The sequence below is a fragment of the Oryx dammah genome, unplaced genomic scaffold (assembly GCF_014754425.2).
Source record: "Oryx dammah isolate SB20612 unplaced genomic scaffold, SCBI_Odam_1.1 HiC_scaffold_2, whole genome shotgun sequence".
Lineage (NCBI taxonomy): Eukaryota > Metazoa > Chordata > Mammalia > Artiodactyla > Bovidae > Oryx > Oryx dammah.
The window spans coordinates 90,469,067-90,493,460 of NW_024070186.1; the positions used below are offsets into that span (position 1 = coordinate 90,469,067).

At 42.3% G+C, this 24,394-nt stretch overlaps 2 protein-coding genes across 5 annotated transcripts in view; both read left to right on the forward strand.

Annotated features, from left to right (window-relative positions):
• The window catches only part of GOLGB1 (golgin B1), a 77,581-nt gene extending 66,007 nt beyond the window's left edge, over window positions 1-11,574 (forward strand). For 2 of the 4 annotated variants that reach the window (XM_040250617.1, XM_040250638.1), the window contains 7 exons: window positions 1,642-1,804; window positions 1,991-2,128; window positions 5,318-5,473; window positions 6,339-6,436; window positions 6,880-7,014; window positions 9,806-9,911; window positions 10,171-11,571. In XM_040250617.1, the coding sequence (XP_040106551.1) occupies window positions 1,642-1,804; window positions 1,991-2,128; window positions 5,318-5,473; window positions 6,339-6,436; window positions 6,880-7,014; window positions 9,806-9,911; window positions 10,171-10,305 (931 nt within the window). In that variant the 3' untranslated portion in view covers window positions 10,306-11,571. Of the gene's footprint in view, window positions 1-1,641; window positions 1,805-1,990; window positions 2,129-5,317; window positions 5,474-6,338; window positions 6,437-6,879; window positions 7,015-9,805; window positions 9,912-10,170 lie in introns of all 4 variants that reach the window. The other 2 variants (XM_040250608.1, XM_040250627.1) reach the window with 2 other exon arrangements.
• Window positions 11,575-15,616: 4,042 nt separating this feature from the next.
• Window positions 15,617-24,394, forward strand: part of HCLS1 (hematopoietic cell-specific Lyn substrate 1) — a 32,941-nt gene continuing 24,163 nt past the window's right edge. The window contains exons 1-3 of the mRNA XM_040250755.1: window positions 15,617-15,727; window positions 18,796-18,879; window positions 19,445-19,518. Of these exons, the coding sequence (XP_040106689.1) occupies window positions 18,796-18,879; window positions 19,445-19,518 (158 nt within the window). The 5' untranslated portion in view covers window positions 15,617-15,727. The remainder of the gene's footprint in view (window positions 15,728-18,795; window positions 18,880-19,444; window positions 19,519-24,394) is intronic.

The following is a 24,394-nucleotide window of genomic DNA, read 5'->3' on the forward strand; positions in this document are numbered from 1 at the left end:
AATATGAAAAAGCTGGAACATGTCATTCAGATTTATATGGCACTGGGGTTGTCTAATCAGAAGAGCCTGAATTTATGCAATAACCTTTCTCTTCTACTTTACTGGTTTGCTTATTCTGCTCTTCTGGTTCCTGTGCTATCTTACTTAAGGGGTAATGAGGTATAGCCCTTTTATGGCTGTTCTCTTAAGTAATCAGACTTGTTCCTTAGCTCCTATTCTCCATTGAGGGTCTCTCCAGACTGTAACTACTTGTCCATCTTTCAAAAAAAAAAATTATTTGAAGTTTTGTAAAAGATCTGTGATCTTTTTTGTGTATTCTCACTCTTATACTCCTTTCTTATTCTCTCTCATTTTTCACAGACAAATATCGGAGAAAGTATACTAGAGGATTTTCTGTGCCTTTTCCATATAGTGGCCTTGTAATAAAATTTTATTTTAGTTTCTAAGTTTTATTGTTCTGCCTTTTTGAAAAAAAAAATCTGACTGTAATGCAAGTCACCTTTTGACACAGCAGGATTCTTTCATAATAGGTTTATATCCTTTAGAAAAGAAAGGACCATTTTACCTTGCTTCTAGAGAAAAAGACAGAAAAGTCTGATGTAGTTCAAACAAAGCCTTGTATTATTGGGAAAAATAGAGACTAGTCAAAGTAAAGAGATGCTGCACAAATTTGATTACAACCCCTTTTTTTTTCAGGCATAGTGTAGCGAGTAGTAGAACTAAAGAATTTGGCATGGAGGCAGTTTTGCTAGTTCTGCAGAAAATTAGCTGGAATCAAATAGATGCTTCCCTCTTGGTCAGATTCAGGGGATAAATAAATAGCAGCAGTTTATATTTAAATCCTTCCCTCCAGAAACCCTGCCCTCCTCACAGGAAGTTATCAGATGGTTTGCCTAATAGTGGCAGATGGACATGTAGCTTGCAGGAAGCTGGTCCTTCCTGGGTAGTGGTTACCTCTGAGCAGCAATCAGCATTGGAATTACTCACCTATGTTTGGTACGTGACATATAGTATCTCATTAAATCATCACAATAATTCTAAGGAATAGATCATTTATTCCCATTTCACCAATGAGGCTCAGAGAGATTAAGTAACTTTTACTCAGGGTCTCATGCCTAGTGTAGAGCAGAGCCAGCATTTGAACCCAGCTCCTTCAAACTCTACAATGGCATCCTCATAACCCTGATATTGTTCTAAGAATTACAGTGGTTTGCCATTGCTTACAGAGTTAAGTTTTATTCAGTATGGTGTTCAGTGCCCCACAGGATCTGACTTCTTTCCTCTTCACCTTCACTGCCTGCTCTATCCACTCTCCAAAACTCTGTGTGTATTCATTCTTGTGCTTTTTGTTCTATTCTCAACCTGAAATGCTTTTCACATTATGGAAACCTGACTCATTGTTCAGGGTTCAGATGAAATACCTGCTTTTTTGTGAAATCTTCCCCAGTCCTGCCAGTTACAGTTCTCTTTTAAGTTCCTCTTCATCCTCTTGCTGCACAATTCTATTTATAACATAAATTTCGCTATGGTTATGTATTCTCAACTACATCTCTACATCCCATTACATGTTTTGAATACGTACTTATTCATCTTTGTCTCACAAGTATATTTTTGCCTATGCCTATTTCATATTTTCTCTAGGATGGAGAAGAATTCCTGGGATATGCAAGAGAGGAGAATGAAGGAGCAGTACCTTATGGCTATCGCAGATAAAGATCAGCAGCTCAGCCATCTGCAGAACCTTGTGAGGGAATTGAGATCTTCCTCACAGACTGAAACCCACAAAGTGCAGTACCAAAGACAGGTGAGTAATTCCAGCGCTGATTGCTGCTTGGAGGAAATGTCAGCTTCCTGCAAGCTAAGTGCTCATCTGCCACTATTAGGCAAGCCATCTGATGACGTCCTGTGAGGTGGGCAGGGTTTCTGGAGGGAAGGATTTAAGTATGCACATTGTTAGGAGAGAGTTTCATCAGTGTTTATATCCTGGCAGGCATCCCCAGAGACATCAGTTTCCCTCAATGGATCACAAAGCCTAGTTTATGAGACAGAGCATCTTAGGACTCAGCTCAATGACAGCTTAAAAGAAATTCACCAAAAGGAGTTAAGAATTCAGCAGCTGAACAGCAAGGTATGTGTTCCCTGCTAGCCTGAAGTTCAATTTCTTGTTTCCATGACTAGAAGCAAGAAGGTAAGTAGAAGCTGTTTAAGCTTAAGCTCTAGCTCTATTAGAAGACAGAAGTTTTACCTTTCTCAGAGCCTGGATCCCTCACCCTAAAGCACCAGACACAGGGCCATTTCTTTTTCCTCGCCTTTGCAGAGCCCTTGGGAATGATTTGGAGAAGCCCATTCAATAAGAATGATAAAAGCCAACTCCTTTAGGAAGGCTTCCTACCCAACATCATCTCCCCATAACTCCTCACAAATCCTCCAGCAAGCTCCCCAGTATTTCTCACTAGTGTGTGGCAGGGAAGAGTCTCAGGAAGGAGGCTTGCATATGTGATTAGACAAAGCGATAGAGGTGAGGGGTTTGCTTTTCATTCTACTCCATTTGTAAAATTCCTCACTGTGTATCTAATGTTGTGGAATTAAAGAAGCCAATTTGCTTTTTCCTGAACCCCAGGCTGGGCACTCTAGACACTCTAGGAAGCATGCTGGAGTAGATGGACCTCTTGCTATGGGAAGAGCTGCTTTGCCATCTGGTCCCTAGAGCAAAGGCCAAAGCAGAAAAAAGAAAATTATTCTCAGTGCCTTCTCATATCTGTCTTCTCCCCTCATCCATTCTTTGGCTTCTCTTCCTTCATCACCTGCTTCCCTTCCCTCACCATCTTATGAAGCATTATACTCCTCTTGTCTCTGACTAGTCAGATTATTCTCTGGCAGCACCTCACCTGGTTCTGCCTTCTTCAGAGGAACCCAGCTAGGTAGTTTGTGTTAGTGCCAGGAGAAATTTGAGTGACCATTTAGACTGGGATCCAGAAATTAGCTTTGGAGGAGGGCTATCAATATAAATTATACACAAAATGATGGGTTTGTATGTGTAAGTTTCTCATCACAAAAACTCAGGCATTCACCAAGGGATCTGTGACCCAAAAATGGTAAAGATCAATAGGCTGTACACAGATGAGGAAATTAAGGCCCAGAGATACTAAGTGATTTGCCCCAAGTGTTAGCAGCAGGTCAGTCTGGGATAAAGATGGCAATGTACATGGAAAACACAGTGCCTGGTTTGTGTAGAAGGCACTCATTAATGTTGTTAAATTCAACTAACATTGAAGTATCGGAGACTGATAACACTGTTAACCCTGGCAGAGTTTTAAAAAATTGCATTTAAAATTTGCATTTTTTAAAGTAGGTTCAGTTCAGTTCAGTTCAGTTGCTCAGTTGTGTCCCACTCTTTGCGACCCCGTGAATCACAGCACGCCAGGCCTCCCTATCCATCACCAACTCCCGGAGTTCACTCAGACTCACGTCCATCGAGTCAGGGATGCCATCCAGCCATCTCATCCTCTGTCGTCCCCTTCTCCTCCTGCCCCCAATCCCTCCCAGCATCAGAGTCTTTTCCAATGAGTCAACTCTTCGCATGAGGTGGCCAAAGTACTGGAGTTTCAGCTTCAGCATCATTCCCTCCAAAGAAATCCCAGGGCTGATCTCCTTCAGAATGGGCTGGTTGGATCTCCTTGCAGTCCAAGAGTCTCTCAAGAGTCTTCTCCAACACCACAGTTCAAAAGCATCAATTCTTTGGCGCTCAGCTTTCTTCACAGTCCAACTCTCACATCCATACATGACCACTGGGAAAACCATAGCCTTGACTAGACAGACCTTTGTTGGCAAAGTAATGTCTCTGCTTTTCACTATGCTATCTAGGTTGGTCATAACTTTCCTTCCAAGGAGTAAGCATCTTTTAATTTCATGGCTGCAGTCACCATCTGCAGTGATTTTGGAGCCCCCAAAAATAAAGTCTGACACCGTTTCCACTGTTTCCCCATCTATTTCCCATGAAGTGATGGGACCAGATGCCATGATCTTCATTTTCTGAATGTTGGGCTTTAAGCCAACTTTTTCACTCTCCTCTTTCACTTTCATCAAGAGGCTTTTTATTTCCTCTTCACTTTCTGCCATAAGGGTGGTGTCATCTGCATATCTGAGGTTTTGATATTTCTCTCGGCAATCTTGATTCCAGCTTGTGCTTCTTCCAGTCCAGCGTTTCTCATGATGTACTCTGCATATAAGTTAAATAAGCAGGGTGACAATATACAGCCTTGATGTACTCTTTTTCCTATTTGGAACCAGTCTGTTGTTCCATGTCCAGTTCTAACTGTTGCTTAAAGTAGGTTAGTTGGTCACAATGAATTGGTCAACTTACAGACCCTTTGTTGGGGGTGTTTTCTGGGAGTTTTCAGGGGGTGCAATGGTGGGGAGACTCCAGATCCTACCCAGTTCCTCTTTCAGCCTACTCAGTTGTTTCCCAAAAGTTCTGCCCTTCATAGCTCTTAACACCTCCTCTTTCTATGAACTAGATCCCATATCAACCTTGTTATATTTGCTTTCCTGAAGATTAGACTGTGAATCACTCTGGGCATTTGTCTTCTAGGATGGTACTTGAAACTGCAGTGAATAGCAACTGAAACATTTTTCATGTAAATATTTTAGTGGTGTAAAACACCAAAAGGCACAGAAATCACAAATACAGTCTGGTATATTTTCACAAAGTGAGGACACCTGTATAAGCAGCACCCAGATCAAGAATCAGAACATCTCCAGCCCTAGGGTCGATCATTCACTTATTCATCATTCAGCAAACAAATAACTAGTATCTACCTTCTGTGCGCCTAGCCATATGCTTAGTATTGAGGATACACAGTGACCCCTCATGGAGTTCATAGTGTGGGGATATTAAAGCTCCCACTGACTGGGTCCCAGCTAATTAGGAGCACTGCTCAGTGGGCTCTAGCATGGGTAGTAGCAGATGGGCCGTCCCCATAGAATGTCTCCTCTCCAAGCCGCCACCCTAATTCTTTCCATGGATGCTCAGACTTTATTTCTCTACCTGATTGTGGGGCTTCCCAGGTGGCTCAGTGGTAAAGAGTCTTCCTGCTAGTGCAGGATGCAGGAGATGCAGATTCCACCCCTGGATCAGGAAGATACCCTGGAGGAGGAAATGGCAACCTGCTCCAGTGTTCTTGCCTGAAAAATCCCATGGACAGGGAGCCTGGTGGACTACAGAGTTGCAAAGAGTCAGATATGACTGAGCATGCACACTGCCTCCTCCTAGTGAAACATTCCTGTGGGCTAGTGTTTATCATCTCTCCTATTTCAGTTCTCTCAACTGCTGGAAGAGAAAAATACCCTTTCTATTCAGCTCTGTGACACCAGTCAGAGTCTCCGTGAGAACCAGCAGCACTACAGTGACCTTTTCAATCACTGTGCAGTCCTGGAGAAGCAGATTCAAGAGCTGCAAGCTGTGAGTGAGAAGGTGAGGGGCTGGGGAAAGTGTTGGGAAATTGAGCACAGATGATAAAGCATAAAGCATAGCATCGAAAAAGCTGATGTCTTCAGGCTGAAGATTAAACAGGTGTGATGGAAACAGGAGAGGAGTGAGGAATAAGGTCCAAGAAAAACTGGAGAGTGAACGGATTAGAAGGAAAAAGATCATCAGTGAGGTTCAGTTCAGTTCAGTCGCTCAGTTGTGTCCGACTCTGTGACCCCATGGACTGCAGCACACCAGGCTTCCCTGTTCATCACCAACTCCTGGAGCTTACCCAAACTCATGTCCGTTGAGTGAGGTTGTGGGAGAGAAATAAAAAAGTGAGTGGTAAACAGTGATGACTGAGGCTTTTGGAAGGCTTTTTGCTTCAAGTAATAGGAAAGCTGTAGGAAGATTTGGACCTAAGAAACAAAATTGGCAGTTGTTGACCAGTGGAGAGGAGAGGTTATTGAAGTCGATGAAGACTGGGAATGAGCATGGAGGGGAATAGGATATGGCAGGAAGAGGAGAGGGGAGGGGAGGAGAGGCTGAATCAGGCAGGGACCATAGTGGCTTCTGGAAAGTAGATGGGTCTCCACTAGAAGAAAGTGGGATTCAGTGACAGGCCTTGAAACTTTTGAGGAGAAATTCAAGAATGAGAATCTGGAGGAAAATCTGAGGTTTATGTAGGAGATTAATCTATTAGAGCAGAAGATTCTTACTTCTAAATCTGAACTTGAAGAGAGTAATAACAGAGGTATTCCTCTCCAAGATTTCTCTTTTTTTTCTCCAATGCCTGAGCAAGTTCTCATTTTGCCTAAGCAGTTTCTTGAATGGTTTCATCACTGAATTACTAAACTTATTCTTCTTCCAGGGGCCACTAAATATAGATGTTGCTCCAGGAGCTCCCCAGGAAAAGAATGGCTGTCACAGGAAAGGAGATGCTGAAGAACTGAGCGAGCCACAGCTAAGGTGGGGGAGCAGCTCTCAACCCTGGAGTGTGCGCTGTATAGGCAGCGCTTGGGCGGTCATCTAGTTAGAATGGGAGTCCATTGTATGGATTTAATGTGTCTTCTTTTCTTACTGGCCTCACAGGATTAATGAGGATTATGAAGTAACAATTATAATAACAAATTGTGTGTGAGTAGTTTGTGAAACAGACCCTCCCTACACACACATATCTTACTAAGATTATGATGTTCAAATGAGAGATATTGAGAAGTCCCTAAAATCTCTTATGGCATTTCCTGCAGCTTTATTTAATCTTTAGACAGGCATTCTTTTAAAATACTCATTGTGTTTATACAGCCTTCTATAAATGTCCATGCTTTATAACCTTAGGAAGACTTCAGATCCCTGTATCAGCAACTCTGTCCTGCATCTAGTGATGCTGTTGTTTTCCTTTTGTCCTGAAGCTTTTCTGAAGCCCAGAAGCAGCTCTGCAACACTAAACAGGAGATGAACGAATTGAGAAAACTGTTGGAAGAAGAACGAGACCAAAGAGTGGCTGCTGAGGCTGCCCTCTCCATGGCCGAGGAGCAGATCAGGCGGTAAAGGACTGAAGGACACAGCCTTTCTTCATTTCTGACCCTTTCTGATTCTCTCTGTGTGTGTGCTTAGTCGCTCAGTCATGTCTGACTCTTTGTGACCCTGTGGACTGTAGCCCACCAGGCTACTCTGTCCATGGGGATTCTCTAGGCAAGAATACTAGAGTGGCTTGCCATGCCCTCCTCCAGGGGATCTTCCCAACCCAGGGATCAAACCCACTTCTTCCACATTGCAGGTGGATTATTTACCATCCGAGCCTCCAGGGAAGCCCAAGAATACTGGAGTGGGTAGCTTATCCCTTCTTTAGGGGATCTTCCCAACCCAGGGGTCAAACTAGGGTCTCCTGCATTGCAGGTGGATTCTTTACAGCTGAGCTACCAGAGAAGCCCTTTTTGATTGTACTTGTGTGCATTTCATGGCCAGACTTGGGAATAAATAGGATCTAGTTCTCATCCTGAGATGGGTGCTGTAGCAAGAGTGGGCTCAAGACAAACCATGGTAATCCAAGCTCAGCCCGTCCACAATTCCCTCTTTGGCCCTGATGCAGAATGGAAATCGAGGCAGCTAATCAAGCGCTGCCTCCCCAGACCTGCCACTGCTGTTGTCCTGTTAGCACCTGACACGGAGTCCACAATGCCTATGAAACTCAGTGGACTTGCCATTTAAAAGCAGCTCACCAATGCTTACAAACCTCTCACCCTTACTCAGCCTAGCCTACAGGCAGTGACAGACTGACCTGCGTGGTACCAGACCATGCTGTTTGCATCAAGGCTGCCCCTAAAAAGCTTATCTTATGGAGGAACAGACACAGAAGGGGTCCTGTGCAGCCAATCGGGCTCTCATGAGGAGAACAGGCAGGGTGGAGCTAGGCTGGGCACATTGAGTTTCTCTTTCCAGGCTCACAAATCAGATTAAAGTGTTCCTTTACTCCTGAGAAAAGTGTGGGCCCTGTAAAGAGAATGCAGGAGTTTTAGGCTAATCACCATCCCTTCATGTGGAGGGAACATCAGGAGTAGAGTTCCAGCCTCCCCACACAATTAAGTGCATCCCTCTAGTCAAATGCTTGATCAAGTATGTGCTTGTGTTACTTGCAGCCCCTTGATACAATTCTCGTGGGTTTTTTCTTTTTTTTTTTGAAGGATAATTGCTTTATAGAATTTTGCTGTTTTCTGTCAAACCTCAACATGAATCAGCCATAGGTATACATATATCCCTTCCCTTTGAAACTTCCTCCCATCTCCTCCCCATCACACCCCTCTAGGTTGGTAAAGAGCCCCTGTTTGAGTTTCCTGAGCCATACAGCAAATTCCTGTTGGCTATTTTATATATGGCAATCTAAGTTTCCATGTCACTCTTTGCATACATCTCACCCTCTCCTGCCCTCCCCATGTCCATAAGTCTGTTCTCTATATCTGTTTCTCCACTGTTGCCCTGTAAATAAATTCTTCAGTATGATTTTTCTAGATTCTGTATATATGCATTAGAATATGGTATTTATCTTTCTCTTTCAGACTCACTTCACTCTGTATAATAGGTTCTAGGTACCTACCACATTAGAACTAACTCAAATGCATTCCTTTTTATGGCTGAGTAATATTCCGTTGTGTATATGTACCACAACTTCTTTATCTTCATCTGTCAATGGACATCTAGGTTGCTTCCACGTTCTAGCTATTGTAAATAGTGCTGCAGTGAACAATGGGATACATGTTTCTCTATTAATTTTGGTTTCCTTGGGGTATATGCCTAGTAGTGGGATTGCTGGGTCATATGGTGATTTTATACCTAGTTTTTTAAGGGATCTCCATACAGTTTTCCATAGTGGCTGTATCAGTTTACATTCCCCACCAACAGTGCAAGAGCATTCTCTTTTCTCCACACCCTCTCCAGCATCTATTGGTTGTAGACTTTTTTATGAGGGCCATTCTGACTGGTGTGAGTTTTGATTTGAATTTCTCTAATAATGAGTGATGTTGAGCATCTTTTCATGTGTTTATTTGCCATCTGTATGTCTTCCTTGGAGAAACGTCTGTTTATGTCTTTTTCCCACTTTTTGATTAGGTTGTTTGTTTTTCTGGTATTGAGTTGTATGAGCTGCTTGTATATTTTGGAAATTAATCCTTTGTCAGATGTTTCATTTGCTATTATTTTCTCCCATTCTAAGGGTCAATTCTTATTTTTAAGAGAAACCATTGAGTGGATAAAAACAGCTTCTTCATTAAATGGAGAAGTTCCAGTATTAAATAAATAAGCAGATTAGCAAAAAATGAAACAGAAAGCAATAGAGGCTGCAGTTCAGTTTAATTGTAAAAACCCCACAAAAATCTTTCTTGAATTCTTTTGCCTATTAAATTTTAATAAACGGGGAAAAAAATTAAAAGCATTTTCTGAGCCAGGTGTGGCATAGCAGGAAAAAAAGAGCATGAGGTTTAGAGACACAGCTGGGTTTTGAATTCTGGCTTTACATCTTACAGGATGTACCATTGTGGACAAGTACTTTTTCCCTCTCTAAGTCTTACTTTGAAGATAATAACACCAACATTAAACGGATTAATGTATGTAAAGCACCTGGTCCAGCATCTGATACACAGTAGGCAGTCAGTTCTTGGTAATTATTACCATCTCTACTGCTACTGAAAGAAACCTGTCTACCCTTTCACTCCTTGCATGGGGACGGGGCCATGAGAGCTGCAAGTCCCTTACACTGCATCCCATGGCAAGATGTCCAGGGCGATTTCACCTGATCAGCCTTTTATGCCGTGAACCAATGCCTCTTTTTTTCCCTCAATTCAGGTTGGAGCATGGTGAATGGGACTCTGCCCGGTCTCCTATCATCGGCTCCTGTGGCTCCCAGGAGCAGGCGCTGTTAATAGACCTTACAAGCAGCAGCTGTCGGAGGGTAAGAAGGGGGAAGGGTGAAGAGAGGGCACTGTGCTATCAGACGGGCTGGCTGTGTTGAGGGCAAGGGGTCAAGGAGAAGGAACATGGGCCTGAGACTGGAAGGGTATGGAAGGCTGAAGGAAACTATTGGGATGTACCATGCTGCTGGCCCCAAGGAGCTTTCCTCTCAGGATACCTCTTCCCTGCAGTGGTTGGAGAAGGAAACAGGGCAGATCTCTCTAGGGTGAAACTCTCTGACTTCCACCTTTTCTTTTCAGACCCGGAGTGGTGCTGGATGGAAGCGGGTCCTGCGTTCGCTCTGTCACTCCCGGACAAGGGTGCCCCTGCTGGCAGCCGTCTACTTTCTGATGGTTCATGTCCTACTCGTTCTGTGTCTCACAGGCCATCTATAAGCCTAGTTCTCACCCTTTGGACCACTCGCCCCAGAACTTGGAATTCCCTCACCTCTAACATCAAAACCATCAATTCCAGTGGAACAGTCTTCCCACTTACAGGTCCTCTTCTCCAATTCTCCACAGAAAGTGCCTGTAAAAACAGAGGTGAATATGAGCACAGGTTGAGCTGTAGGGGCCTGTGAGTCTGCTTTCTCCTGCTGCCCAGGGCCTGACACTTCTGCCTTGGTTATTGAGCCCAATATCCGTTCAGGTTTTGCAGGGCCCTGATATTTTATGGTCCTGTGAAAGATGCTGAGGAATGTCTTTCAGCCAGGAAGATGGTTCCAATAAACCTAATAACCGGAAGTCCAGTATCATTCTGATTGATACTTTCTTTCCCTCATGTACCTTATATTTTCTCCCACTTCAGAGAGGACGTGGACCTGCCATAAATATGGCAGGGGGAATGTTCCAGGGAACATTACCTCACAGGATATCTAATTAGGTCTCTGGCAAAATACAGTCAGAGTGGAAGGACTCCCCAGGGGTGTTAGCTGTTGGATCACAGAGGAGGACAGCATCTCCTTCCCTGTCTGTTCAGACATACTTGGAGTGAAACTCATGGTTCTGGACTGTACGGTGAGGATCCCACTGCTTATCCCTCGATCATCACATGTGTACTGAGGTATGAAGTGGTCTGTGCCTTTCCTTTCACTGAAAGGCAAGAGGAGCTGGCTATGAATGGTGGAACTCAATACTCATCATTCCTGTGTTATCTGGATAAGCCTCCAATGTGGGCCCTAAGATAGTACACTGGGAACCCCTAAGACAGTACACTGGGAACCAGCCCTAGGTGAGGCACTGAATCCTAGCTAGGGAGATCAGACTGGTGTGACAACCACTCCTAGCCTCCTGAAGTCCAAAGCTGCTTTGCAGTTGGTGACACTTAATTCCAGCTTCTCTGTGTGTCATCTGCCCTCTGTGGTAACAGGGAGCTGAAGAAAATAGAGGGAGACTATAGAGAAGACAAAATATTTAAATCCAAGCCTGAGAATGACAGCCAGGTTTGAATTCCATTTGTGCCTATTCCCCAGCCCCAACCCTTACCGATTGGTTATTTTCTCCTTTTGCACATGTGCCCTGCCTGCTCTCACTATCCAAAGAGGAGAGAGAACTGGTGGACACACTGATCTGCTCTAATCCTTTGTTCTGTGGTGACCAAATCATGGTCACAGCAACCCAGGAACTTTCCTGAACAACTGTAAAATAATAAAATTATTTTCAGAACGAAATATTGTGGTGGTGTGTGAATGTATGTATACACAGGAGGTTACATATATGTGTTTGCTTGCTGAGGGGAGGAAGGAACATAGAGGAAGTAGGGATGGGGTAGCCAGGAGTTAATATAGAGGTAGAGAGCTGTGCATATCCAGGCTTCTCATTGGCTAGCATCTGGCTGCATGCATCTTTCTAGGCTTAGCTAGATCTCAGGTGGTGAAATGGAGTGAGGAGATGCCATCCTAATACTGAACCAAACAAAGATGAGCCTTTGGGCATGAGATTCATGCAGGTTTTTGCCTGGGCCTGGAAGAACTACCTGGTGCATATTGAAAATACTTGATCCCTAGGGATCCCTCTGGGTAGGAGTAGAGTAGGGAAGGTAAGTCTCACAGGGGAAAAGCAGTATGGGCATTATTGTTTGTTTATATAAAGTGCAGAAGATCCAATACTTTGGCCACCTGATGCAGAGCTGACTCATTGGAAAAGACCCTGATGCTGGGAAAGATTGAGGGCAAAAGGAGAAGGGGGCGACAGAAGATGAGATGGTTGGATGAAATCACTGACTCAATGGACATGAGTTGGAGCAAACTCTGGGAGAGAGTGAAGAACAAGGAAACCTAGCCCATTGCAGCCCACAGGGTCACAAAGAGCAACTGAACAAAACACCAGGTCAGTGCTTGAGAAAAGCTAACTCACTTTCTCAAGGTACAATAAGTAAATTTTGAACCACGTCTATCTGACTTTAAAGTCCATGCTTGCTGTGTTTTACTGCCTTATTAGGAGTGAACTTGGGACATTTGCTAAAGAGAGATGGACTTGCTTTTTTTTTTTTTTAGTTGTATTGAAGTATAATTCATTTATAATGTGTTAATTTCTATTGTACAGCAAAGTGATTCAGTTATACATATTTTTCATATTCTTTTCCATTATTATCACTGGATATTAAATATAGTTCTCTGTGCTATACATTAGGAACTCATCATTCATTCTTTATTTTATTTTTTTTTTCATTCATTCTTTATATAATAGTTTGCAGTTACTAACCTCAAACTCCCAACCCATCCCTCTCCCATCCACCCCTACCCCTTGGCAACCAGTCTGGTCTCTGTGACTCTGAGTCTGTCTCTCTTTTGTAGGTCAGTTCATTTGTGTCATATTTTAGATTCTACTGTAAGTGATATCATATGGTATTTGTCTTTCTGACTTAGTATGATAATCTCTAGAGCTGTCTATGTTGCTGCAAATGGCATGACTTCATTTCTATGGGTATTATTCCATTGTATATATGTACCATATCTTCTTTATCCAACATAGGCTTTCTTGTCATCACTGATTAAATTCTTTGATTTCTCTAAACAACTGTACCTGGAAGGTGTGTCATAATATCTGGTCTGATCGTTTCTATTTTTGATGCAAATTTAAGATTCAAAATGATCTAGAAAAATTTCCCCCCCTTCTACAAATTTACTCTTCCTTATAACTTTGGTGCTGCCATAATAAATAGGTTATCAGGTAGGAAAAATAGTTAATCTCCACATTAGGTATAGAATCCTTAGATTGCCCTCCTCTGTATTTTGGACTAACTTCATTCAGGCCCTGTTTGAATCTACTGGGGAGCTCACGACTGAGCAAGTCAGGTCAGAACTCCATGTCAATCAAGATTAGGAGAGGCTTGGTCAGATACGGTAACAAATACTCCCAAATTCTCAGTAGCTAAAACAGCAATTGTTTGTTAGGATTCTCTTTTAGTCAGATTCTAAGTCCCTCACACAACGAGTGGGGCTCTACTTGTGTTGTCATTTTTAGTTGAGGACCGTCACTCAGGGACCTAGGCTGCCAGAGGAGCCACTCCAGAGAGTTGCAGGTTGTCTTGTGTCAGTCGGAGGGGAAAAAGCACAACCTAAAAATTGAGAATTCTGTTTTATTTGGCAGACAAAACTGAGAACTTAAACCCAGGCCGCAGCCTTCCAGATACTTCTCTGGAACTGCTACAAAGAGGTAATGGAGGAGTAGTGTAAAGATCCTGCAGGCAGTTGAAACTTCAAAAGATTACTGTTAACTAAAGAAAACCAAATTACTGTTTATTAAAGAAAAGCTATGACAAACCTAGATGGTATTAAAAAGCAGAGACATTACTTGCCGACAAAGGTCCATCTGGTCAAAACTATGGTTTTTCCAGTAGGCATGTATGGATGTGAGAGTTGGACCATAAAGAAGGCTGAACACCAAAGAACTGATGCTTTTGAGCTGTGGTGTTGAAGACGACTCTTGAGAGTCCCTTGGACTGCAAGGAGATCAAACCAGTCAGTCCTAAAGGAAATCAGTTCTGAATATTCATTAGAAAGACTGATGTTGAAGCTGAAGCTCCAATACTTAGGCCACCTGATGCAAAAAAACTGACTCACTGGAAAAGACCCTGATTCTGGGAAAGATTAAAGGTGGGAGGAGAAGGGGACGATGGAGGACGAGATGGTTGGATGGCATCATGGATTCAATGGACATGAGTTTGGGCAAGCTCTGGGAGATGGTGTAGGATAGGGAAGCCTGGCATGCTGCAGTCCATGGGGTTGCAAAGAGTAGGACATGACTGAGTGACTGAACAACAACAAAGAAAACCAGATATCTCAAGTTAATGAATTCTCTATGCATGAGAAGATTTAAGAGTCTGGGCTCATTGTTATGCATCTTAGCTATCTAGGGCTAGTGTCCTGTTCTTTGCCTTGCTGAGTCCTCTCAGGTGTGCCTTTGAGATGGGTGCAGTGGCTAAGGACTTGGCAGGGGGCAGCTCATTTGTCTCCATCCTGAGTTCCCTTAGGGCTCACCTGTGGCTTGATGTCAAGGAGCATAGCAAAGTTCCTGCTGGTCTTGAAGTCTCCACTAGAAAGTGACGTGTTTTACTTCTTACATTTCGCTGGTCAGAACAGTCAACCAGAGCGAGTCTGCCTTCAAGAGGGAAGGGAGGGGCAGCAAATCTTGTGAACAGTAATATAGAATGCCACAAGGACCTTCCATCATCTCCTACTACCTAGTTCTTTCAGATTTCTTCCTACTTCTTGTGGTTGTTCAGACACTAAGTTGTGTCCAACTCTTTGTGACTCCATGAACTGCAGTATGCGAGGCTTCCCTGTCCTTCACTATATCCCAGAGTTTGCTCAAATTCATGTCCATTGAGTCTGTGATGCCATCTAACCACCTCATCCTCTTCCACCTCCTTCTTTTGCCTTCAGTCTTTCCCAGTAACAAGGTCTTTTTCAATAAGCTGGCTGTTTGCATCAGGTGGCCAGAGTACTGGAGCTACAGCTTCAGCATCAGTCCTTCCAATGAATATTCAGGGTTAATTTCCTTTAGGATTGACTGGTTTGATCTACTTGCAGTCCAAGAGTCTTCTCCAGGACCACAATTTGAAAACATTAGTTCTTTGGTGCTCAGCCTTCACCAAGTCTCACATCCGTGCATGACTGCTGGAAAAACCATAGCTTTGATTTATTGCTTGGGACTGAATCTTTCTGAATTAGCTGACTCCTCACCTCCCCCTAAAGAATATCTGAAACTTCCTCCCTCCATGTCTATGTCTTACCTTTCCCCTATGAGTTAACTCCCACATCTATTATATGTAACCTCCAGCTTTAAGTACTGTGGGTAATGTAGTGAGTTTCTTTTTAAATCTTACCTTTTAAAATCCACATAAAAATCAATTTTTTCCATTAATCCTTTCTTGATCCCTTCAGTCCATACCAAGTTCTCTAAATTTCTTTATTATAAACAGATGCAACTGCCCATCTGTTTAGGGCAAATGCTATTTACAAATGTTATCCTACAGCATTCTTCTATGTGTTTTCTAGTTAAATATTTTGCTTCCCTGACCAGACTGTAAATTCTGGTCACTTTTTTTAAGGACTTTTTTTAAGGACCTCTGGAACCCTCAAAGTCTTGCAAAAGAGTAAACACAGAGCATTTAACCCTTTTTTATTTAAATGCCTAAGCAGAAGGAACTGACTCAAACTTCAGGAAGCAGTTGTGAGGACAGAGTGGCAGGAAATGACAGAAAAGCTGAATACGGAACTGAAATAGCAGCTCAAAGTTTCTTGCTCTGAAGTCGCAGCAGCTAGAAAGGAGTCGAGTGTCTTCGTGAGGAGCTGAGAGAGCAACGCAGTTGAAGGTGGGTACTCTGGGCAGTGGGAAAACTGGGGAGCACAGGACAAGAGTTGAAATGAGAGGATACTACCTGGCTGTTACTCCTTGCTGAGAGGTGAAGTCATTGCTAGTAGGCTTTTAAGCTTTTATGGCCAGAAGGCCAGCCTGGTGGTGAGTGGTTGTAGATAATGAGCATGTGAGAACGAAAATAGAAGGAAAATGCGGAGCCCAGGGAATGGGATTCAGCCGCCATCCAGGTCTCCTGGTTTCTGCCGACAACCTGCAATTCTAAGTCCCCTTGCTCCTAAGCACTGAGTTGGGAGAAGGATTACTAGAGGTGAAGACAGTCTCTGCCCTTGGAGAGCTTATGGGTCTAACAGAGAGACAAAACCCACAGGAGACATCGCAACAGATCAGGAAGTAGTTGCTAATGTACACCAGTGCTGAGAACCAAGCGCCAAATGAAGTCATGGTGCTTCGACTAGGGCTGGTTTCTCTGTTTGTAGGATCACAGAGTCCCAGAAGGTCAGAAATACAGGGGACTTGGAGAAGTGAGGTTAACCTCTCTGTTTTCCACTGGGAAAAACAGAGTTTCAGAGATGTTCGATACTTTACCAAAGTATTGATAAATGCCTGGTACCTGGCAAATGTATACAGACTCTATCTTGGCTCCCTAACCCATATTCCCACAGGAGCTTAGGAACAGAGCTGAATGATCTGACTCCCAGTCCATGTACTTGACTGAGGCAGCCTCTTAAGTAGATCCTCGATCATGCCTGATACCCACAGCACCAGGCCTCAGCCAGTTACTCTCTAGGCTCCCACCTCTAGATAGTACCTTTGGCTTCCCTATTACTGGCCAGTGCTCAAGGATGCTAAATTGGCTCTGTGTCAGAAACCTTTCTGTTTCAAAAATACATGGGGATGAGAGGCTTATAGGAGAGTCAGGCTGGGGCCTGAGAGGAGCAGCAAGAAAGAGAACAGGACCATCGGTCCTCACTGCTTCCTTGTTGCTCATGAATATTTCAGAAACTTCTCTTTTCCAGTTTTCTGTGTGAATTCCTTTTATGGCAGAGCAGCCCCAGGGCCAGGACCATAGGTTTTATCCACCTGCCCCGCATCCAGTACCGTCACCCTCTCAGGGGAAGGCAGAACTGCTCCTGGCAGTGACTCATCCCTCAGTCCAGCTGACTGGGTTCATACTTCCCCAGTGCCCTCTTTGCATCTTGTTAACCAATCTACCCCCAGATTTCCCTTTGGCTGGCTTCCAAGGGTTTTTTCAAGGAGCTGGAGAAGGATGGAGTTTTCAAGTGAAAAGGAAAATTGGAGAGTCTGAGTGCCTGGCTGGAGAGACTGGAGGGTCCTTGGAGTGATTATAAGAGGGCTCCTTTAAGAGACAGTAAAGGGTGTGGGAGCCTGAGCATGGAAGGGTGGGCCAGCTAGCAAGTGGTACCAAGGTCAAGAAGTCATAGACCAGAGCAGATGAGCATTGTCTGTTGTTTCCCCTTCACACCAAGACCCGGGACCTCACAGATGCAGAGCACCTGTGCAGCTCCTCATGCAGGACTGGCAGGCCAGCAGAGACACTGGGGATGCTGCTAAGTCGCTTCAGTCATGTCTGACTCTCTTCGACCCCACAGACAGCAGCCACCAGGCTCCCCCGTCCCTGGGATTCTCCAGGCAAGAACACTGGAGTGGGTTGCCATTTCCTTCTCCAATGCATGAAAGTGAAAAGAGAAAGTGAAGTCACTCAGTCGTGTCCGACTCTTAGCGACCCCATGGACTGCAGCCCACCAGGCTCCTCCATCCATGGGATTTTCCAGGCAAGAGTACTGGAGTGGATTGCCATTGCCTTCTCCAGGGATGCCCTAGTGAAATGAGAATTTGGCACCCCCTCAAATTGGTGTTCTCCAAATATTTCTTAAACACATCTATTTAGTTTAATAAAAGTTTAATGATTCTTAATGTTCAGAACAAGGGATTTTATATGCTCCTTTTGAACCAGTTACTGTCCTTAAAAAATAATACATTGTTGTTGTTGTTTAGTTGCTAAGTCATATCCGACTCTTTGCAACCCCATGGATGGTAGCCCACCAGGCTCCTCTGTCCATGAGATTTCCCAGGCAAAAGTGCTAGAGTGGGTTGCCATTCCCTTCTCCAGAGGATCTTCCTGACCCAAGATCAAACCCACATTTCCTGCTTGGCAGGCAGATTCTTTACCACTGAGCCACCTGGGAAGACCAAAATATGATTATACTGTTATTAAAACTTGAACAATGAATGAATTAGTCTCAGCAAATAATGCCTCCCCATGCACTGTTCAGTGTAGGAATTTCAGCTGAGAGCCCCTATTGATATGCCGCTGTACAGTGGCCGGTCTTAGAGTGGAGTTTAGCAGATTGTAGAGGCTAAGAGTTGGACACGACTGAGCGACTTCACTTTCACTCTTCACTTTCATGCATTGGAGAAGGCAATGGCAACCCACTCCAGTGTTCTTGCCTGGAGAATCCCAGGGACGGGGGAGCCTGGTGGGCTGCTGTCTATGGGGTCGCACAGAGTCGGACACGACTGAAGCGACTTAGCAGCAGCAGCAGAGAGGAGTGTAGATGTTCACTTTATCAAGAGCTGGGCTAATATAATATATACCATGACACCTATGAAAGAAGTCATATGTAGAGACCTGAGTGGAATGACACTGTCACTCCAGGTATGTTCCATACCCCTCACTGATAAATGCTTTAAGCCACTGCCTGGGCTGGCCTCTTGACACAAGTGGGGTGTTTCAGCAGTTTTGACACCCAAGTTATTTAGTGTTACCTACACCCATGACTTCTCTCCAGACTAAAGAACCCAGGCTACATTAGTTTGTCTTAAATATATCTGCACCGCCCCCCTGCTCTGAGCAAAAGTACTTTCCTAAAACTTTCATCTGCTTTGCTTCAGATTCTCTTTTTTTCTAAAAAAAAAAAATATATATATATATATATATATATATATATAACCATTGGGCTACTAATCACTGGTTTCAGCATTCTTGTTTTCCCACCTCTTGATTTTTTTCATCTAATCATTCCCGTTTTCTTTCACCCTCAGATGTGGAAGTCTGTAGTAGGACATAATGTATCTGTTTCCATGGAAACCCAAGGTGATGATTGGGACACAGACCCTGACTTTGTGGTGAGTGTGGAAATAACTTTACTTGGACAAAAAGTGGCAGAGGGCCGGCACATGGGCTACTCTTTACACTTTGAGGGGGCCTAGAAGAAGTCTGGGCTGGGCTAGAGCCCCAGATGGGGCTGCCTGGTAGGACAGGGGTCTGCAATAAGTGGGGCCTGCATGGTAGCCTGTGTTGAGACTGGAAGGAGGCAGGTGCAGATGACTGATGTTGTGACTGACAGGGTTTGGAAGGCAATGCTGAGGAAGCAGGTTAATTAGGTCTCTTTGGCCTGTGAGCCAGGATTTGAGCTGGACATATATAACTTGGAGGGATTCAGGAGTTGTAGGACACCTAACGAAGAAGTTTTGAGGGATGCAGAATAGAAAGGGAGGTTTCAGAGCTCACCAGCTCAATGTTACCATGGGGGTCTGAGTGGATAAGCATGGAGAAGGGGGTCTGAGTAAAGTCCCTGACTGAAGGAAGCAGCTGATACAGGGCACGTGGGGGGCGTGTGTGTCAGCTGTGTGGCCTCTCAGTTTAGCACATCTCTTGCCATCACTTATTGCTGAGTGCTGTCTTCTGTAGAATGACATCTCCGAGAAGGAGCAACGTTGGGGAGCCAAGACCATCGAGGGCTCTGGACGCGCAGAGCATATCAAGTAGGTGCCAAAAGGACTGGGAGGAGGGAAAGAGGTATGGGAAGAGCCCAGGGAAAACTTGGAGACTCAGGAGAAGGAGAGAGAGAAATTCCTGTGTCCGTGTCTTTGCTTTTTCTTCTTTCTGTCCCCATGTGTCCCTCTGTGTATCACTGTGCATTTGTTTCACATCTCTCCTCTTATCCCCCCAACCCTACTATCTGTTCTTTATTTCCAGCTTCTCTGCTATTTCCCCAAGTGGGTCTATAATTTTAACTCTCTTCCTTCAGTAAGACATGAATTCAGAGACGGAAGTGCTGACTTCACTAATTTATTATCTGTCTACTCACATATATATAATGTGTGTCTGTATTGTAGGGTGACTTCAAATGGGCCAAGAAGGATTCAGTAAAATGTCAAGGGAAAGGACTCAGAATAAATGTTATTAATATAAATAAGAGGATAATATCAGGCCCCATACCTAGCCAAATGACTTTTAAAATAAAAATTTATATTTGACTACTTGACAGAAGCAGGAAGTGATGAATGGTAACATGAAGAAATATGACACTTAGAAAGCCTGTGGATTAAAACTATGTTGGCAATCTTAAAGATTATAACCCAATAGTTTACCAGAAAAAAAAGCAAAACAACAAAAAACTCTGATACCACAAGAGAGAAGGAAGTTACACACAAATCCAGGGATTTCTGTGGGGTGTAATGTGTATTAGTCTTGTGAGATTCTCTCTTTTCCATGGTCTAACTAGGGCTATTTGCCTTGGATAGTGTCAGAATGTCCAATAGACACAATAAACCGTATACTAAGAGCAAAATTAAAAAGTAAATAAGTTGGGAAAATTAATCATTTTAAGCTCAACTTTAATGCCCCTTCCTCATAAACAACAGTGTTTTTACCTCGTTTTCTTCTAGATTTTTTAAAAAAGTGTCAGTGGATGGTCACACTGCACAAAGCATGCTATGAAAATTTGGCACTTGTTTATATAGTTTGATAATATTTGGTACTACGCATTATTGTTTAATTGGACATAAATGATTTATTTCAGGTAACTCTATGAATATCATATTTAAGGAAACTAGGCAATTCTGGAAGCAGTTGGAAAGTGAAAAAAATGGAATTGGGTAGTGCAGGAAGCTTCTCTGGTGCTCCTCTGTAGGCTCATCAAATCCTGCCCAAGTTAAGATGCCTTTCATTTTCTGAGAAAAGGCCGCTCAGCCCTTGTATCCTGAGAGCTATTAAGATAAACATACAAACTCTCCTTGTACCCTTCCCCTACCAGTGCCCCTCACGTGCAGAGCAGGAGTAGAACATTTTAAAGAGGACCCCTAAACCCCTGCCACAATCTTATGGAAAGAGCTTGAGTTTGGATATCAGATAGATTTAGATTCAATTTACAGCTCTACCATTAATGGCAATGTGAGTTAGGCATATAACTTCTCTGAAACTCAGCTTATTTATTTATCCAATGAGGATGCAACTAGCTACCCTGCAGATATATGGTTAGAATTCAATGAATTAGCATGTAGCAATGTCTAGTGCAGTACTTAGCACCTCCTGGCAGCTCAATAATGTTATCTCCATTTCCTGTTAGTATAGATTAGTTGAATCAGATTTTCCTCCTAAAAACCTAAAATAAACATGTAAACAGATGACAATCTTCCTTATTCCTAAGTGGCATTTATTTGGACTGCTGTGTTATACAACCCAGTATATTTATTACTCTCACTGGTGACCCCTGGAGTTGTAAAATGTGGTGACCCTGGGTGTTTCCTTATTAGCCTAACTGGATCTATATCTGATAAAATAAATGGTGGGAACATTTACCCAGAAACCCACTCCTCTCCCATTTACCCAGGCTACTGAGATGTAAAAACCCAGTCTCTGCTAGTCCCTAGCCAGGTGATCTTGGACAGGCCACTTCCCTCTCTGATTCTCAGTCTTAGCACTGGGATCAAAAAGATCTCTAGAGGACCTTCCAGCGGTAAGTCTGTAATACTCTGGGGTTCTTTTTGTCTCGTGTGGACTAGAACAACCTTTACGGTCAGATGGGAATCACCAAGGTCCTTGGAAAGGAAGGGAAGTAGAAGAGAACAGTAGCTGCAGAGCTCAGATGATTCAAAGCAGGAAAAGGAAGTGATTGTGGTTCTCATTAATCTCACTACCATCCCCCATGATCTTTCTTTTTTAGGTCTGTGAAAATAGACCTAAAATAGTTTGAGGAGTGGTTTGGTAATTCGGTAAATAGTTCAAATGACCCTATCCATCCTTCACCTATTGTGTAGAGAAGTCCTGGGCCAGGCAGCTCCAAGCAGTCTGGTGTTTCCAGGACCTGCCTAGTTTTCAAGGGTTCTTGTCTTCTCTCCATCTTCTTCTCACCAACTTTCCTCACTTATGTTCATGCTCCTCTTTACGAGGCTGGATATGAACACTGATCTGCTTCTTGTCACTATAGCTTAATTTTTCCTGTCCTAGAATTTCATGTAAATAGAGTAATACATAATGTATTTTTTGTGTCTGTCTTCTTTCACTCAGCATAATATTTTTGAGATCTATTCATGGCCTTGTGTGTATCAGTCTTTTGTTCCTTTCAAAGGTCAGGTAAAAATAAGTAAAGCTGTCATGAACATTGGGTCCAAATCTTTTTCTTTACCTATATTTTTACTTCTACCTATAGTAGAATTCCTGAGTCATAGAAAAAGTCTGTTTTAGTTTTTTAAGAAACTGCTTTCTGAAAGAAATGTTTTTTCACTCCTACCAATCATGGATGAGTTTTAATTGTTCAACATCTTTGTCTACACTTAGTATTGTTAGTATTTTTAATCATTTTTGTAAGTGTGTAGTGATTTTACCTTGTATTTTTCTGCTGGTTAATTTTATTGAACATCTTTTCACATGCCATTCATGTATTTTCATATGTCTTCGTTTTGAAGTGTCTATTCAAATCTTTTTCTCATTTTTAAAGTTGGTTATTTGTATTCTTTTGAGTTTTAAGAGTTCTTTAAATATTCTAGATAAAAGTCTTTTGTGACATGTATGTTTTATATATATTTTCTGCCAGACTATAACTGGCCTTTTCACTCTATTAATCGCTTCTTTTAAAGATCAAAATATGTTAATTCTGATGAAGTCTAATTTTATAAAAATTTTTTATGGTCAGTGCCTATGTGTCTACGGAATTTTTGCCTACCTCAAATTGTGAAGATTTTTTTTCCTATGTCTTTTTCTAAAAGACTTATAGTTTTAGCTTTTACATTTAAGTCTACAATTTACTTCAAATTTGTTTTTGTGTACAGTGTGAGGCAAACATTGAGGTTCATTTTATTTCCATTTGGAGAGTTCATTATTCCCACATCATTAAAAGACTATTCTTTCTTCATTGATTTACCTAGCATCTTGGACCATATATGTGAAGGTCCGTTTCTAAACTATTTTATTCATTTATGTCTGCTCTGACCCATACCATACTGTGCTGGATGTTGTAACGTTATTGTACTGTACCTTTTATTGTAGCAATGAAATCAGGTAGTCCTTCAACTCTGTGCTCCTTTAAAAAATAACTTTTTATTAACCCAGAACTTTACATTTCCACACACATTTTAGAATTAGCTAGTTGATTCCTACAAAAATACCTGTTGGTATTTTGACTGGAATTGCATTGAATCTATAGACCATCAATTTGGAGAGAACTTACATCTTAATGCTGGAGGAGGAAATGGCAACCCACTCCAGTATTTTTGCCTAGAGAATCCCATGGACAGAGGAGCTTGGCGGGCTACAGTCCATAGGGTCGCAAAAAGTCAGACACAACTGAGCGACTAGTATTTTTATTTATTTTTATTACATCTTAATGATCTCAAGTTTTCCAAGCCATGAATATGGGATATGTTTCCATTTACTTAGATCTTCTTTAATCTTTTCAGAAATGTTTTTCAGTGTTCAGGTCTTGCACATATTTAATTAAAGTTATTTAAAATATTTAGTGTTATTTCATGTGATGGTAAGTAGAATTTATTTTTAACTTTAAATTCTCAAATGTCTGTGGCTAGTATGTAGAAATAAAATTGCTTTTGATTGTAATCTTGTTTGGCACCTTGCTACATTGGCACCTTGCTAAATGTACTGAATAGTTCTAGTAGCAAACTGATGTAGATTCTTTAGAATTTTCTTTGTCTATGATCACTGTCTGTGAATAAAATTTTATAGTCTGAGTCACTAATTTTTGTGCTTTTACTTTTATCATAAAAACCACAAAAAAAATTCTGTTCCTTCTCTTAGCTCATCTTTGAGGTCCTGGTTACTATAAACTAAATTGCTTTATCAATTCCAAGGCAAGACTTTAAATAGGCTTCTGAGAGTTAATGTGTCAAGTTTCTTAGGTATGCCAATTAGGACATTGAAATATAACTTTTAGTTTCCTCTCTATATCTTGCATCTGATCACTATTTTAATATATTAATTATCTTTGTATTGTCAGAGTCTAATGGTACTTCACACTAAAAAAATTATAAATATTTAATTAATATTTATTTAATGATGAAATAATAACACATTTATAGTAGCTTCAGCTGTAGTCTAAAGAATGTGGTAAAAAGTTGGTCTTTGCTGGCCCCAACATTTTCATTCAAATTTTATTATCTGTTGTCATGATTCTCTGATTAGCCTCACTGGCAACTATTAGGGGGATATTCCTGAATCTCATTTTCTAATCCCTTTAAAAACTTGTTTCAACTATCGTACAGTTATGATTCATGCAACAGTGACTGGATTTATTAAAACTTTGCATATTTTCCCCCATTTGAAAGTAATGTCTAGTCACATTTTCTTCATTCTTCATCTGAATACTTTGGTTGGGAAATATTGATCATTTACCTGTTCTTGGCA